The sequence below is a fragment of the Lycium barbarum genome, chromosome 12 (assembly GCF_019175385.1).
Source record: "Lycium barbarum isolate Lr01 chromosome 12, ASM1917538v2, whole genome shotgun sequence".
Classification (NCBI taxonomy): domain Eukaryota; kingdom Viridiplantae; phylum Streptophyta; class Magnoliopsida; order Solanales; family Solanaceae; genus Lycium; species Lycium barbarum.
The window spans coordinates 63687756-63706312 of record NC_083348.1 but is presented as its reverse complement, the minus strand read 5'-3'; the positions used below and the strand labels follow the sequence as shown (position 1 = coordinate 63706312).

Below are 18557 nucleotides of genomic sequence, written 5' to 3'. Positions count from 1 at the left end.
GTTATTAATTATCTTGATTTTTTTTTTTTAGATGTTTCATTCCGCAAAATTCCTATTTGGATTGCAATACATTTTGGTAAACCTTTCAACTCTTAAAGCTGAAAAGTCCTCTCCTGCATGTCTTTCTAAATAATTTCCGTATGAATGTTAGTGTATGTTTTATTTGTAAAGTTCAGTGTCACTGCTAACAGTTGCTGTCGCCCAGGCATGTTTGTAGTTAATGTTGTCCATTGACGCTGCTGTGCAGATGCAGTTTGCCGTGGCATATTGTGTAGTTTTCTTGCGTTGTTCACTGCCATTACTGTGCAAGTTTGCCTGTTTTTCTGGTGTTTGTTGCCTCTTATTCTGTGGCTATCCCATCCTGCAGTTTAAGGGATTGGAGAATCATTTCCCTCTGGCATAGTTTAGATTATAATCTATCCATGCTTGAACATCTTCATGGCTGAAACAAGGCAAAGGGTTCATTTCCATGTTATTCTTATACTGGTCATGAGTTTCCCCTCGTCGACAAATGCTTGTGTAGAGTATTATGTAAAGTGTGCCATTATGTATGTGTGTACTGATATTGAACTGATGTGAAACCCCTCTACTCTCCCTTTTCCTCTTTGATATTATGCTACCGCTATGTGATATACATAGGATACACACAATATACACAAGCTACTGATTTATTTATTTTCTCTGGGTTTACATTCTATATGCTTAACTTTATTCATTGATAATATACTAATCCTTGTCTTTTCATTTTTATGCATGACTATCGCATACGAGTCCCTCGGACTCGTCTCCTTCCACATTTGGCGTTGGGCTAAAAGCCCAACATGAAATTCTCTCCCCATCAGTCCAGTCGCAGCAACATATAAAAACCGTTACTGGGCCAAAGCCCAACAACAGTAGTCAATCTGCAGCAATCAGCCTAAATGGGCCGGTTCATTTGATTTCATACTATTGGGCCGAAGCCCAGCAGCAGTATAATTCCAGCAGTCACAAAGTGGGCTGAGCCTATTTAATATCATTGTCTTCTTTATGCATCTAATTTGTATTATGCAACTAACATTTTACTTGGTTTGCTTTCTTAGCTAGAATAAACCTTATGGAATTAGTGGGTTAGTTTTAGTATGATGGGTAGTTATTTTAAAAGAAAAGCTAACAATTAGTTCATAGGTTTCATTCTCCTTTACGTTCAAATTATTTATGGTATCCATAATAGTTATTCATTTACTAGAATAATTGATCTTTTTCAAAAATAGCATGACTACATATTTTGAGCAAAAAGGAATCACTTTTCACTCTTACTATCTTAGAAATTTAAAACATCACAAATTTATGAGAAATAAAGAGGGGGAAAATTAATTTAACGGATAACTCTTTCACTCCAGCTCTTTTCAACGTTTAAAACATGTATTTGTTAAAATAATCCTTACATAGTCTATATTGAACAAATAATCTTTTATAAGTCTTACTTTTAAACAGCATTTAAAATCTTCTTTTATACTAATTATTACTTTCGACAAATCCTATTTTCAAACAACATTCTTATATATCTATTTGTAATTTTAGCTATATTTACAAAGCTATTTTTTTCTATAATACTATATTTACACTTAGCCTAACTAATCATAAGTCCGGTCGGTTAACCATTGTTAATGGGTCTTAAAGGGTGCCTAATACCTTCCCTTTACACTAATTGAACCCTTACCTAGAATCCTAAGTTTGGCAGACTTTTAAAACAGAGTTAACTTTAAAATAACTTTAATAAACTTTAGGTGTCCTAATTCACCATAAATAATTAGGTGGCGACTCCTTAAAATAAACAAAAAAGAGGAATCACCAATATGTTGTACTTCTACTTTAACTCGGTTAAAATGGGGTATAACAATGATATTACCTTTTTGTGGTGCAGTGAACGGGACAACGATCCAGATCTACTTCCCGACTTACGAACAAATCCGAATCTCGGATGGAAAGTCACCAGAAAGTTTCTTTTTTTAGAGCAATAATGTTGATAAATGAAAATGTGTTAAATCTTCCAAAAAAAAAAAGGCCCTTTGGCTGAGAGTTAGAGATGTATTTATAGGTGTAAATCAAAACCTAGGGTTTCAATTTGGGCGGGATTTTGAACTCGATTTTGGTTCTGAGTCAACTTGACCGTTCGAATTGAAAATCGAATCTTTTAACAGTTGGTCTTTTTCAGAAACTTCAAAAGTTTTTTGGCCATTTGTGTTGATTAGCTCGTTAAAGATGAGAGAGGAAAGTATTTGCACGAAAATGGGGTGGCAAAGATCTGCCATTGTTGAGAAAGCTTCGAATCTACTCAAAGGGGAAAAAGATGAAGTAAGGAGGCGTGCTGCTGTTTCTTTTTCCTTTAGGTTTTAGATGATGAATAAGTCTTAAAAAAGTGGGCCGGTTCGGGTAATTTAGGGGGGTGTGGGCTGATTCGATTGGGCTTTGACTGTTTGGGCTATTTATTTGGCCCTTGCTTCCTTCAACTCAATTCTCTTTGGGTTTCTTAATAATTAACCTCTACACACTCCTAAGTGATTAACTTGTATGATATATATTTATGATGACAATTAGTGATTAATATGTAGTACTTAATAAAATATTGAATTAATTTAACGAGTCCGAATCCGAAAAATGAAATAGTGATGAACCACTAAAAATTGTGACAAAGTAATGCTAGTAATATTAATAGTAAAATAGTGAAGATGAAAGTAATAAGAAGGGTAACAATATTAATAGGAGTAGCAATGAAAAAATAGTAGTGAAAATAAAATATTTAGCTCGTTAATAAATTTTAGAAGCCCAAGGAAATAAATTGGAATAAAGGAGGGACAAAATTGGGTGTCAACAATAGCTAATTTTTATTCTCTGTCCCAATTAGTTTTCATGTTTCGTTTCTTGGGAATTAAATTATATTAATTTTGATCAATATTTTAAAATATATTTGTTTGTCAAATTGAGATAAGAAATGTTTCAACTTGTAGTATAATTTCATATAGTTTTTTAAATTCTAAAATTTAATTGTAAAATATTGAGTTAATCTAACCTAGTTTAGCTTTGAAAATTAGTCGAATTAACTCCCAAAAGGTAAAATATGGCAATTACTTTCGGACGAAAGGAGTACCTTTTAGGGGTGTTCTTAGTTGTGATTTTTTTTCCCTCCCTAGGAGCACCCATCTTGTCGGGATATTCTTAAGTAGATATGTGGATTTCATGCATATTTGTGCCGCATGCATGTAGTTAAGGTGTCTAGGGTTAGAAAAATTCTTGGTTGGGAGTGCTTTCCTCAAATAGACTCTACGCGACGCAAATCCGAAGTTAATTGAGCTCCAATACAGGTATCGAACATCGGATAAAAAACCCAAAAAAAAAGCGTTCAAGGTTCAAGTTAATCAGTTTTTGATTACAATCAAAATAAAATCATTTTAGTCGACTTTTTAATAACTAAATTGAAATCAAACCAAACATAATGAATACCAATTTTCTCAGTTTGATTTTTGTCGATTTTGTTTAGCTTTCGGTTTTTGACAAGCTATTATGATATGTTCTTACTGACATAAAAAATGCCAACAAAAGTAATCATGTTCTACTTTGCCTACTAGTTTAGGGCTTTTTATGATAACAATAAGATATAATAATGTAGGAATTATAATACCGAGATTAGTTCTTATTGAATGCTTGATTTGTTATAGACATATATCATACATGCATGGTATTAATCAAAACGTGTTGCCATTATATCCTTGACCTTTTGTAACAAAGATTCTCCCAACCAGCTTATTTCTTCTCTTACAAACAAGCTGGTGTTTGTAAGAACTTCCCGTTACAATATATAAATTGATCAATCTCAATTTACTGGGTCTTAGTCATCAGAGAAAAAGGGGAAAAAAGGAAAAGAAAAAAGGAGCTCGTTATAATTGAAAGTGTGTCGAACCTTCATTCATTTCCAGAGCAAGTAGTGAAAGGTTTGAGAAGACTACTATATTTATAGCAAGGGCAGATCATACTATCATGTTCTAGCATCATGCTTTTACTGTTTAGGATATTTTGTTTTTTTCAGTAGCGGGAGTTTCCCGACATATCATATGCTTCACTCTACCTTACTTAAAGTGGTTACTACAGGCCATCTTAAATTGAGCAAATTCGCATGATTTTCAAAGTGTTTTGGATAAATCAAGTTCAATTAAACATACAGGACAAACTATCAAGTCCAGTTTCCACCTTCATTACAAAAAGAGTACCAAAATGCAACCAAAAGAAACCATTGTACATATACGTATTGTAGTCTATTGCAAGGACTGTGGTTTGGAGATCTTTTGAATCTGTAAAACATTATTCCCACAACAATTTCCCTGAATCAACTTGAAGCGACAAGTCTGACCATTGGCTATTTTGTTAAGAGTTCGGAATTTAGCCCATCCTCCTTTTATCATAACCCTTGGGCCAACATGCACTATGTCCACTTTCCACTCGTTGCCTTTTTCATTTACCAGTCTCATTTTCTTCATGTTAATTATGCCGGACCATTTAGCGAAGATCATTGGGATGGTCTAAACATATATTCATAAAACAAGCACGTTAGTTTTTCTGTCAAAGTAACACGTAATGAAAGAAATAGAACATAAATTGTTTAATCTTACCATAAATTTTGAATGTGTCTTTCTTACAACCATTTCATAGTATGGGTCTTTATTTTTCAAGTTCACCACACTGAATCTGTTCTTCTTTGGACTGTTTTCTTCACTTGTACCCTCAACTTCCTCCTCCTCTGCAACACGTATAAAATGTAAAGAACTTTTATACTACTATACTTAGAACATGCAACTTTTCTTATTTTCCAGATTACTGATTTATGCCACTTATTATGGATGTGGATTTCCCCAAATTATCTTTTTTAAGTAATTCGTACATAGAATAAAGTAACCTAAATTGTTAATGTATAACTACTCATTTTTTAAAGGCTTATACGTTATATACGTACTCACATTGATATGCAAGTCTCCAACACTAGACTAAAAGGTCGAAACTTCAAAATTTGTCACAATAGTAGCACTTAAAAAAACACTGTATAACCTATATGCATCTATAGATAATTAAGCTAAAAACAGTTAAATACGTACCCAAATTCCTAAGGAAATCGACATAATTACCTGATGATTCTTTTGTCTCCATTTTAATTTTCTTCGATTTTCTACCGATATCAACGTCATGTTCCTCTTCCGAGGAACTGCTGAGCTCCTGAAATAGTTGCCTCCCACGAGAGTTTTTATAACTTTTCTGGGTGTAAGGCAGGACTTGGAACGTTGATTTATCAAAGAGAAAGAAGAGCAAAATATCCCCTAGCTCCAATTTGTGATGCACCACAAATTGTGGCCAGTCTCCTTCACAAATGAAGTAATTGGACTTTTTTCTCACTATTTTTGCTTCCCATGACATCCCAACTACATTTGTTTTCAGTAAGCAAGTCTTGGCCAACATCTTCTTGTTTTCTTTGATGAAAACAGGCGGCATTAGCTAATTAACAAAAAATTATCAAGTTTAGGAAAATTGAGTTAGAGGAAGAATATAATTAGTAGAGTCAACATAGAAAAAGAAATGTAAAAGGAATTATATACTTACTATTTTATCCATGAAACCTTGTTTAAATAATAGTTTGCAAAAAGATGGATGCTTGTCGGGATCCACTAGCATTTTGAGGATATTGAGATTACGCTAAGAAACTGCTACTGCTTGAATATCATGGGAAATGGTAGGAGAAGAAATTGCTACTAATAGTGCAATAATCCTATATATACTAATGAATAATGATATGGCTCACTGTCATTGCATGTGCTTTGACCAATAGCACTCGATCATGCCAAAGTAGTTAACAAATGGACAACTTGTTTAGGTTATAGTAACGTTTTATGTATATAGTTTAGCTGATATATACCAGTAGTATAGAAAATGCTACTAGTCCAATCTTATACTCCAATATGATATAACGTTTTTTAAATATATTTTTGGATGATATAGTGTTTTAGCCTAATTTGGATGCTCAGTTGAAAGGAACTCCAATGGTTAAAGAGAAGTAAATAAGTTAGGATACTCCCACTAAAAAAAAAAATTGCTAGAAATTTTTGGAATTTATTTTAGAAGTGATTCAAAATTTAAACATACCGTTGAAAAGACACAATATATTGTGAAAAAGTGTTACCTACTCTTTAAAGATACACCTATTCATTTGTGAAAAAGTGTCATCCAATCTTAAGGGGTACATCCATTCATAAAAAAGTATGTTTCACTTTGTATAAATACCTATCCCATTACAGAAAATTAATAAACTGCAGATCTCTATCTTTAGGGTTTTTATAATTCCATTCTCTTTAAGAGTCTGTTTTTCTTCTTATTTAGAATTCCTACAAAAGCAGTTGAGAGATTAAAAGGGTTCTCCGGAACTTGTATTTGAGTGCACATTAGAAGATTCATGAGTGGTTCGTTGTATTAGGAGTAGAACGTCACTTTGCTATTTGCACCTAGCGACGAACATCTACTCTGAAGACAGCGCTCTCCATAGCATACCTTGAACCGACAGGTTTTGCAATTTCAACTTCGTCTTATCTTTATTTTTATTACTATATTTTATTGTCTCTTATTTGTTCTTCTTAATGTGATCATCTCTAATATTTTTCCAACAAATTTTTATTTAATTTTTTCCCCAATAGTGCATGCATTATAGATAATGTAGCAATCAGATTTTGGAATATTTGAACAAAGGAAATGATAACATAATAAAAGAAAAAGTATAGTACCTAGAATTATGGAATTGCAATATATTTTGGGAGCAAATATATGAATTATTTACTATCCTAATCATGGTTAAGGCTAGCTTTATTCACTAAATCCAAACTATTAATTTTAAAATTGAACATACGTCTCTCATTCAAGTAAGAACTTGAAAAAAATAGAGATAATGAAAAATGAAGAGGAGCCAAATCCTTTTAAGTACTCTCAGCATCTAAATAGAAATTTGAAGAAATGGAGAAAATAAGAAGTAGAGGGGAGGTGATACATTATGGTCTATTTCCTGTGTTTTTTCTCAAATTTTCTACTGAAATTGAAATTATGGAACCTTTCAAACACTGTTGTCATTCCATTGGGTAGTAGTCATGTCACTCATTGCATGAGCTGCCTAGCTAGTTTTCACAATTTCCACTATTTCTCTGGTTGGCAGTCTAGGTTATTAATTGACTAGTTCAATTTGCGTGGGAGCTAAACCTGAATGAACATCATTGAGTTGAGCTGCGTATATCAAAATTCATCATCACCACCTAAAAAGCATATCCAAAGTGATCGGTTGATTCTTGCTTGGCATTATGCTAAATCCAATCGTGATACAGTCAAACCTCTCTATAACAGCATTGTTGGGTTCGAATGTTTTTTATTATTATAGAGAATTGTTGTTATACACTTATAACAACATTTGCCATTTAAATAATAGTTGGTTGTTATAGCCTTATAGGCAAAATATATGTATAAAATCTATTTTTTATTTTTTAATGTTGTAAAAAAAACAAATTATTTATATTTTAAATCTCAACGATATGAATGCTTCACTAACTAAACATTAAAGAAAGTTAATACAATTTCAATAAATTCATAACTGAATGTATATAGTTTTAAGCCCCAAGGCACACATTTTAAATCTACAATACTTAAAAATTAAATTCTTTCAAGATTGATGGGAGAAATTTTATTGTAGTTTGTTTCGTAGAATCCAATCTCTAGTGGTGATGAATTTACAAGGATTTGCGTCTAAATTTTCAACAAACGAGTATCCAATTGCATTCCCTGGAAGGGAAACTAAGAGTTGAACCGTTGAATCTTATAATCCAGTCAAGTAATAATAGGTTGAGGTTCTTCGTCAGCACTTTCATTGTCGACTTAGGTTTCCATATTCTTGAGCTTGCTCCCACTCCAATGACATGGACAATAATCTCTTCATCAGTGAAAGCTTCAATGATAGAAAGTGTTGCATCAAACTCCACAGATGTATTATATATAATATTTTGTCATAAATATAGTATATTGAGGTATCAAATTAAATATTTGGTCAAAATCTATACTATTTATTATTGGTCATCATAGATATTCTGTTTTTATAAAGATTATTAATAATTATATTACCAAAAAAAGCAGACAATTGTTATATGGGGGGTGATTTTACAAAATGCTTACTGTTATAAAGTTGATTGTTGCTGTTATAGGTAGAATGCTGTTATAGAGAAGTAAAATATAACATAAAAAATCGGTTCCAAAAAATCTTAGTTGTTATAGAGAGGTGTTACTATATGCGGATGTCATTATAGAGAGGTCTGACTGTATATCCTATTGAACAAGCTACCATGGGATTGCACCATCCATGTTTTACGCATATAATTCCTTCGTAATTTTATGTTAAGTTGCTGTCCCAGTTTATTTATGTGAAGGAATTTAGAGTAGAGTCAAAACACTTAAATATGATTATAAATTTAGGTATAAATTCTTCAAATATTTTAAAATAAAATTTATATATTTTAAAACTATGCCAATAGTACTACATGTCAACATAGTTAATAATAAAAAATAATTTTAAAAAGTTGAAAAAATTATAGTCAAAGAAAAAATTATTTGACTACCGAAACAGTAATGTCTTCACATAAAAAGGGATGGAAAGAGTATTATGATTCTTTTCTATAGAAAATAATTTAACTATGATTCTTTTCTATAGAAAATAATTTAACTTTAAATTTCCCACTATATATACCCTTATTGGTATGATTTTATAACACAAATATCATTATATGTTTAAGAGTAAAATTTTCAAATATCTTTATGTTTTTCTTAAATTTCTTGTGAAGTCAATTTTCCTTCCACATAAATTGAAACGAAGAGAGTATGCACTACGGATAAAAGTATTAGTTATGGCCAAACATATTTCAATTCATGATTTACAATTAAAGTTCAATATTTGTTAATAATGACGATCAAATTACTATTTACAAACTTCGAATTTCAGAATTGAAATACTGCTTAAATATTGAAATGCTTGTTTAAAGAGTAATTCAAGTTGAATGGAGTAATGCTTTTTTTTTCACCATTGAAAATTTTAAGCTTTTTTAAAGACAAATACACATCCAAACACAAATCAACTTTGAAATACCTCTTTCAAGCTTCATCTCAAATGTTCTTTTTCTTAAATTTCAACTTCACTCAAATAATGTCAACGCTAACACAATATATTCAAGTGCTCACTGACTGGTGTTAGCTAATTGGGCTTGGGGAACTTTTAGCAGACTATTCACTTTACGGTATTCCAACCACTGGAGGATCTTTTCCCCATTCTCTTAAATTGTCATTACTACTATTATCTAGCTACTCCTACCTTAATTATTTAGAAGGAAAGATTATACGACAGACTCCAATGACATTACTGTACCCAAGAGAAAGGATATATACTGTTGCGTGTAACTAATTTGATCTAATCTGGACTTCTGAATGTGGAGATTTACTCTTTTAACTTTTCTTGGCATTAACAAAGATTAAGAGCTTGTTGGATGGGCTTATGCCTATAAGCTGTTTGCAGAATATAAACTAAAAAAAATAAGTTGGAGTAGTCTAACTTTTTTTTTTTTTTGGCTTATAAGCTGCTTTAGATAAGCTAAGTCAAATGGGGCCAATTATTTTTTTGAGCTTATTTTAAGCACAAAATAACTTTAAGCTGGTCAGCCAAACACTCAAAAAAAGCTGAAAACAGCTTATAAGCAACTTATAAGACAATCCAAACAGGCTCTAAGTAGACTCATTTTTAGCACCAATTCAAGTTATTACTCCCTCCATCCCATAATAAATGTAACCTTAGCCAAAAAAAATTTATCTCATAATAAGTGTCTTTTTAGGAAATCAAGATATAAATTAGCTAGTTTTTTCCAACTCTACCCTTGGACAAAGATGACAAGTTAAAGTAACATCTAAATGATGATTGGACAAGCCACGTAGTAACTTGGTATTGTTGGATTCCCAATGTCAAAAGAATTACTACTTGTACATGCTCTAATCAAGAGGAAAAAATAATTTATTTTTATTATATAGAGGTAATTTAGTAAACTTCACATTGCATTATTGGATTTTTAATTATGCGCGTTTTTTTGCGAAGGTGACACTTATTATGGGACGAAGGGAGTAATATTTTTTTGAAGAATTTTTTGTTCAGCTTGTTTTAAGAAGGAAAGGATAAAGGATCGTTTGGCTGACTGTGTTGACATACTTAATCATAGCATAGATTCCACATAAGATCTTGTAATGTTTGCTTGGCGGCCTACTGCATAACCATTGAAGCATTTCATTGTTGATATTATATTAAATAATGTTCGCATTAAGTTATATTAGCTAGAATATAAAATAAGAAGACATATATCAATAATACGGTAATAAACTATTAAGACTAAAAACATCATTTTAAGGTGAGGAATCTATTTATAACATTTTTTCATTAAATCCTCATATAATAATTCCTCCGTTATCAATAATTTCCTGACTTATTTCTATGTAATAATCCGCTATAACTAGTATGTAAATCAAACAAAGTCATAAGAGAGAGATATAGTTATATGACAAATATGAACGAGTTTCTCATGCACTACACAAAATTTAGTTATTTACATGATATCCCCTTTTTAACCACTGCAAGTGCACAGCTCAAAGCTTCTGTTCCATTAATTAGTCACCAGCAGCAGCTTCTTCTATAACATCTTCAACAGCATTCATTTTGTAGCCTCTTCTTTCTCCATTCTCAAAATGCTAGTTGATCCCAACAAGCATCCATCATTTTGCAAGTTTTTTTTTAGACAAGGTTTCATGGATAAAATAGTAAGTTCTTTTTAGATTATCTTTATTCTTTACTTTTTCTTTTTGTTTATTGTGGTCTATATATACTTAAGGATTTAATTTGTTACCTAATGCCGCCTGCTTTCATCAAAGAACACAAGAACATGTTGTCCAAGACTTGCTTACTGAAATCGAATATAGTTGGAATGTCGTAGGAAGCAAATATGGTGAGAAAAAATTCAAATTACTTCATATGTGAAGGAGAGTGGCCACAATTTGTGATGCGTCACCAACTGGAGCTGGGTGACATTTTGCTGTTTTTTCTCATTGATAAATCGACGTTCCAAGTCCTGGTTTATAACCAGAAAAGTTATAAAAACTTTAGTGGGAGGCAAATTTTTGAGGAACTCAGCAGTTCCTCGGAAGAAAAACAGGACGTTGGACATATGTGACATTCAAGAAAATCTAAGAGAGTTAAAACAGAAACAACAGAATCGTCAGGTAATGTAGATCGATCTTTTTATGCATTTGGGTTATTTAGTTGTGCTTAGTGTTAGGATTTGAATCCCAAATCCGACCTTTGTAAGCAGGTTCCCAGGAAAGATTGGAGGGTCACAGCTGGACCACTTAAATACCAACCTCCTTAGACAGAACCTACTTATGCCGTGATGTAAGCGAAGAATAAATAGCACACACAGATTTATAGTGGTTCACCCTCAATGTGAGAGCTACGTCCACGTTGCTGCTGCAGATCTTATTAAAGAAGAAATATTACAAGTGTTTACAACACTCAACCTCACAACCCCAATCCCAATTCTACTCAAGAATTTTATCACAGAAAATTCTCTCAAAGACCTTCTCTTACTTAGGCCTTTCACTAAGAGTATTTCTCTTAGATTTTTTTTTTCTCTTTGGGATGTGTTTAGCAAATGATCTTGATGTTTTACAAATGAACCATAAGCTGCCTATTTATAGGAATGAATTTCCTATGATGAGGTAAGCGCTTACATCACGACTATCATGAAGTAAGCGCTTACATCACGACTAAGATGAGGTAAGCGCTTACATCACGACTAAGATGAGGTAAGCGCTTACATCACGACTATGTGAGACCCAACAAATCTCCCACTTGAAGACTAATTTTAATTTGTCTTCACACTTTGATCGATGCAGCAGCTCTTTCCTAGTTTCATACTTCGTGCAGGCCAACTGAAGCTGAGCATAGCTTCAGTTTGTCTATCGTCACTGCCTTTGTCAGCATGTCTGCTGGATTCTGACTCCCTGCGATCTTCTCAAGCACTAGCGCTCCATCTTCCAAAGCTGATCTAATGAAATGGTACCAGAGTTGTATGTGCTTCGTTCGAGCATGGTAGACCGAGTTCTTTGCCAAATGAATGGCACTTTGGCTATCATAATATAGCACACTTCCCTCGTGGTCCTGATCCAATTCCCGCAGAAAAGATTGTAGCCATATCATTTCCTTTGTGGCCTCCGTCACAGCAACGTACTCAGCCTCACAACTAGAGAGAGCTACTATCTTTTGCAACTTGGAAACCCAAGAGATTGCAGTACCTCCGAATGTGTAAACATACCCGGATGTGCTCTTTCTGCTATCAATATCACCACCGTTGTCAGCATCAACATACCCTTGCAATCCTGTTTTTGATTTTCGAAAATACAGAGCTGAACTCGAGCTGCCTTTCAGATATCTGAATATCCACTTCACAGCCTCCCAGTGTTGCTTTCCCGGATTGCTCATAAATCGGCTGACAACTTCCACTGCATGTGCAATGTCTGGCCTTGTACATATCATTGCATACATAAGACTACCGATTGCAGATGCATAAGGTATCTTGTCCATCTGCTTCTTCTCATCCTCGGTTGTCGGCGACTGATCCTTTGACAACCGAAAGTGTCCAGCCAAGGGAGTGCTGACTGGCTTGGCATCATGCATGTTAAACCTTTTGATAACTTTCCTCACATATTCTTCTTGTGAGAGTTTGATGCCCTCCTTGCTTCGGTTGATTCTCATCCCAAGGATTTGCTTTGCAGCTCCCAAATCCTTCATTGCAAACTCTTCCAATAACTCTTTTTTCAACCGATCAATCTCCTGTAAGTTTGCTCCTACGATTAGCATGTCATCGACATAGAGTAGCAGTATCATGTACGAGTCTTCAAATTTCTTGAAGTAACAACAGTGATCTGCCTCGCACCTTGAAAAATCTGCTTTCTTCATAAAGTTGTCAAACTTTAAATACCACTGTCTTGGAGCCTGTTTTAGTCCGTACAGACTCTTTTGAAGTTTGCACACCAGATTCTCCTTTCCTTTGACTTTGAATCCCTCCGGTTGTCGCATGTAGATTTCCTCGTCTAGATCACCGTGAAGAAATGCAGTTTTCACGTCCATCTGTTGCAGATGTAGATTTTCCTTTGCTACCAGTCCAAGAACAGTTCTGATAGTCACCATTTTGACTACGGGAGAGAAGATCTCCGTATAGTCGATGCCTTCTTTCTGTTGAAATCCCTTTGCAACCAGCCTTGCTTTATAACGCTTGCTTCCATTGGGTTCTTCCTTTATCCGATAAACCCATTTGTTTTGCAATGCCTTCTTATCCTTTGGCAACTCGGCTAACTCCCATGTATGATTTGCCGATAGTGAATCCATCTCATCTTTCATTGCCTGCTCCCACTTGGTCGATTCATCGACTTGCATTGCTTCTTCATAACATTCCGGCTCCCCTCTATCAGTGAGTAGAATGTAGTTGAGGGATGGAGAGTACCTGTGAATCGGCTTCCTGATTCTGGATGATCTACGCAGTTCTGTGATTGGCGTCTGTTGATTTGTTTCAGAATCAACACTTTCATCAGCACCTTCTCGGATTGTTTGTTCCTCTGCCTCGGCTGTACCTGGCTGCGGCTCAGGTGTCGGGAAGTCTCTCAAATCGACTATTTCCGATTCCTTGTCCTGACATTCTGAATTTTTTTGCAACTTGTCTTTTTACAGTACCTCTTCGTTGAAGACAACATTCCTGCTTCGGATGATCTTCCGATTTTGTTCATCCCAAAATCGGTAACCAAGCTCGGTGTCACCATAGCCAATAAAGTAACACTTCTTTGATTTTGGATCAAGCTTGCTTCTAGCCGTATCATCATTATGAACATATGATAAGCAGCCGAACACTTTCAGAAATGAAAGATTTACCTTCTTGCCACTCCAGGCTTCTTCTGGAATTCTGAAATCCAAGGGAACTGACGGTCCTCGGTTAATTAAGAAGGCCGCAGTATTGACTGCATCTGCCCAGAATGTCTTGGGCAGTCCAGAGTGTATTCTCATACTTCGAGCACGCTCGTTCAACGTTCGGTTCATTCTTTCGGCTATTCCATTTTGTTGCGGCGTTCCAGGAATAGTCTTCATCATCTTGATCCCATTATCGGCACAGTACCGTTTGAAATCACCATCAGTGTATTCTCCGCCGTTGTCGGACCTCAAACACTTCAACTTGAGGTTTGTTTCATTCTCAACCATGGCTTTCCATCTTTTGAATACACTAAACACATCGGATTTATTTTTCACAAAGTAAACCCACACCTTCCTAGTTGAATCATCAATGAAGGTCACGTAGTAGTGTGATCCTCCAAGAGAGGAGACAGTGGTAGGTCCCCACACGTCTGTGTGCACCAATTCCAGCTTCTCGACCTTCAACTCCCTGCCTGCATTTGAGAAGCTTACTCGCTTTTGTTTTCCGAGAATGCAGCTCTCACACGTATGAAGGTCCACCGTCTTCAGCTCCGGAATTAAGCCATTTGTCACCAACAGCTTTATCCCCTTCTGGCTGATATGTCCCAGCCGACAATGCCACAAATCTGTCTTCTTTGTGTTGTCAACCACAGCAACAGTATCACGACAGCTAGTCGTCATGTAGAGAGTGCCAATCTTCTTTCCTTGGCCAACTACCATAGCACCTTTCGCCACCTTCCAAGACCCATTACCAAAATTGAGATCATATCCCTCATCATCAAGCTGGCCTACTGAGATCAGGTTTCGCATCAGCTTTGGAACATGTCTAACTTTTGTAATCTTCCACGAGGATCCATTTGACATCTTCAAATTAATGTCTCCCGTGCCAACAACGTCTAGCGGCTCTCCATCCGCTAAATAAACTTTGCCGATATTACCAGCCACGTAGTTTGTCATTATATCATGATGTGGGGTGGTATGAAAGGACGCTCCTGAGTCAAGCACCCAAGAGTCTATCGGGCTGTCAACCGATAGCAACAACGCATCGCCAATGTCTTCCGTAGCAGCGTTGATTCCAGCCCCCTTGTTGTCTTCCTTCTTCGGCGCCCTGCAGTTCTTCTTGAACTGACCTGGTTTTCCACAGTTCCAACACTCAAATATTCGTCCTGGTCTGGATTGACCCCTGCCATTTCTTGACTTTGAGCTGCCCCTATTTCGGTTGTAGTTTCTGTCATAATTTCTGCTTCTGTTTTCAACATTAAAAGCAGAACTCGTCGATGCCTCTCCAGAATCTGTCCTGCGCACTTCCTCAGCAAGGATACGATCCCTAACATCGTTGAACTTTAGTTTGCCACTACCGATAGAATTACTAACCACTGCTCTCATTGGCTCCCAACTATTTGGTAGGGATGCCAACAAAATTAGAGCTTGCACTTCATCATCGAAGTCAATTTTTACCGATGACAATTGATTTACAATGGTATTGAATTCATTTACGTGTGCAGCAACATGAGCATTTTCCATCATCTTTAGATGAAATAGTTTCTTCATGAGAAATACCTTATTATTTGCCGAAGGTTTCTCATACATGTCAGACAATACCTTCATCATATCTGCGGTGGTCTTCTCCTTTGCCACATTGTGAGCAACGTTCTTTGACAGCGTCAGCCGAATGACTCCCAGAACTTGTCTGTCGAGGAGATCCCAATCTGCTTGCTTCATCTCCTCTGGTTTCGGACTCAGAGGTTCATGAAGTTTTCTGCCATATAAATAATCTTCAATTTGCATTCTCCAGAACGCAAAATTTGTACCATCGAATTTACCGATGCCGTGCGTCGTACCATCTTCGCCTCCCATCGTTTCTGTCACGACCCAGCCCCGTGGGCCGCGACTGGTGCCCTACTTGGGCACCCAGACAGACAAACATATCAAATCGTAACACATTTATCCAAATAGCATATACGGCCATAAATACTATATGCCGTCTCAAACTTCATCAAACTGTATCAGACACATTTAGCACAACCATATCCATATATATAACAAAAGCCGACAAGGCTAACAAATGTATCAAAAGCCGACAAGGCTAACAAATGGCACAACGGCCCCAAAACATATACAAAATGCACGCCGACAAGGCTGCCATCACGAATGGGTACGCCCCAAACATAAGTCATGTTCATACAACGCAACAACAACTATATACAGACCCACACAGATGTCCACAAACCTCTAAGAGTAATGACCGTATCATATGGCGGGACAGGTCCCCGCCGTACCCAAATAAACACATATGAATTCAACATAAGGGAGTTATACCACAAGCTAGGCTCCGGAACAAAGGAGCAGTCAAAAATAGCTGAATAAGTATCATAAGCTGGCGGATCTCTGAAATGAGCGTCTGTACCTGCGGGCATGAACGCAGCCCCCCGAAGAAAGGGGGTCAGTACGGAATATGTACTGAACAAGTAAAGCATGAAACATAGTGATAGACTCATACTGAGACAAGGTGTGTAGGACCCAATGCAACAAACAGAATTTTATAAAACTTGCCTTTGAACATATTTCATCTGTATCATTCTCATATCAATATCAATATAGAATTTTGTAATCAAAGCTGCAAAATCATTCTGTATATAACATATATAACGTGTCCCGGCCCTTTAATGAGGGACTCGGTAATTAAAATCATATCATCATAAACATAAACATATACGTGTCCCGGCCCTTTAATAAGGGACTCGGTAATTAAAATCATAGCATCATAAACATAAACATAGACGTGTCCCGGCCCTTTCCTGAGGGACTCGGTAATAAGGAATATATGCCCTCCTGGCCACCATCTCCATATCATCATATCATCATATCATCATATATATATATATATATATAACGTGTCCCGGCCCTCTAGTGAGGGACTCGGTGATTAATATAGTAAACATGCGCACGCAAACGTGTCCTGGCCCGGGACTCAGTGAAGGATATAGCGGTAAGCACGAGCAGAATAATAAGCAACCACATATATGCAAATCATCTTTTGAGACTCAATAGATAAGTAACTGACCAGCTCTAAAATATTAGGATAATAATCATATTCAATTCTTTTCAACTCTCATTACAAGCCATAGCAAGGAACGTTTCAGCTTTCATGTACATGTATCAATTTCCATGATGTAGTTTTTTTTTTTTTGAAAGTCAAGTATGCTTCTATTTGTGCAATTCTTTAAGAGTAGGAACTTCTATACATCATTCATTAGTCAATCATATAGTAGGCTTGTGACAATAGCATTAAGGAAATATAGAATCATAAGTCATGCATGGAACTAGAGAGTAGAATCTACCCCAAGGTTCATATCATTTCATACTTACGTCTAGGACATGCCAAGAAAAGAAAGAATAAGCTTTACATACCTTTAGCGTTTAGTCGTATTATAACTTGTACTTGCTGCCCAAAAACACTTATCCTATATCAAGATATCAAGAGCTACAATTAGTCTACGAGGGAATTCAATACGTACTTTAACGTTAACAATCCCTTTCAAACATTTAGACCACGTTTCGTTCGCATTCAAACCAACTACATACAACCGATCCAACGTCAATAATCATATGCTCAATACCAATCCGGACAGCCCACATAACATTCCAAATAGCCCACATTCACAACATTCCATAACGATTCACATACGGCTACTACATTCTCAAGTTACTCCTAATAATCTGTAGCCTTAACGTTTTCGTGTAACAACTTTACAACAACCCAAACAACGTAAATACAATATATATTCTTAACTATCATTTGTCTTTCCAATTTAAAGAAGACACATGTCCAAAACAGTTCCTAACCACAACACGTCCAAAACAGTCCCTAACCAACAACACGCCCAAAACAGTCCCTAACCAACAACATAAAGATGCCCGGAATTCTTGCGAACGTTTACGAACATACCAAGCAAACCACATATGATTCTTACACATTATTTCATGTCTTCATTTCATATAATTTTAGTAAAATACGACCAGCAGTCACACAATAAATATATCACCAAATTCGTACGCAAATAGCTACATTGTCGACACTAAAACCTTACAACGACAACAACATGTTTAATGACATTACTTTCATGATTCTTGGAACTGTTTTAGCATCATTTCCATTCTTACAACAGCCTACAATTCATCTCAATTTCAACTTGAATCATTATGCTTCACTTCCACTAAACGTTCATAACAAGAATCAACACTCAACACATACAAATTCACCTCTAGCACTAAAACAGTCCACTGTTTTGGACTGCTCGTATACTTCAACATAATTCATTTCTTTAACACCTTAATTCACATATTCAACATGCATACAATACACCACAATGTCCATAACAACAACAATCAAAATGTGACACAAAACAGTCCATAATCTCCCCTAAAACAGTCCCTTTACACGGCTTCAACACTATTCCAACAACTTCAT

At 35.6% G+C, this 18557-nt stretch overlaps 1 protein-coding gene across 1 annotated transcript; it reads right to left on the bottom strand.

Moving 5' to 3' along the window:
- Nucleotides 1-4289: 4289 nt before the first annotated feature.
- Nucleotides 4290-5514, bottom strand: LOC132624341 (B3 domain-containing protein REM9-like). Its single transcript, XM_060339134.1, has 3 exons — nt 5154-5514; nt 4644-4771; nt 4290-4553 (listed from the first exon to the last, which is right to left on the bottom strand). The coding sequence occupies exons 1-3, from the start codon at nt 5512-5514 to the stop codon at nt 4290-4292; spliced, it is 753 nt and encodes a 250-aa protein (XP_060195117.1).
- Nucleotides 5515-18557: the final 13043 nt, after the last annotated feature.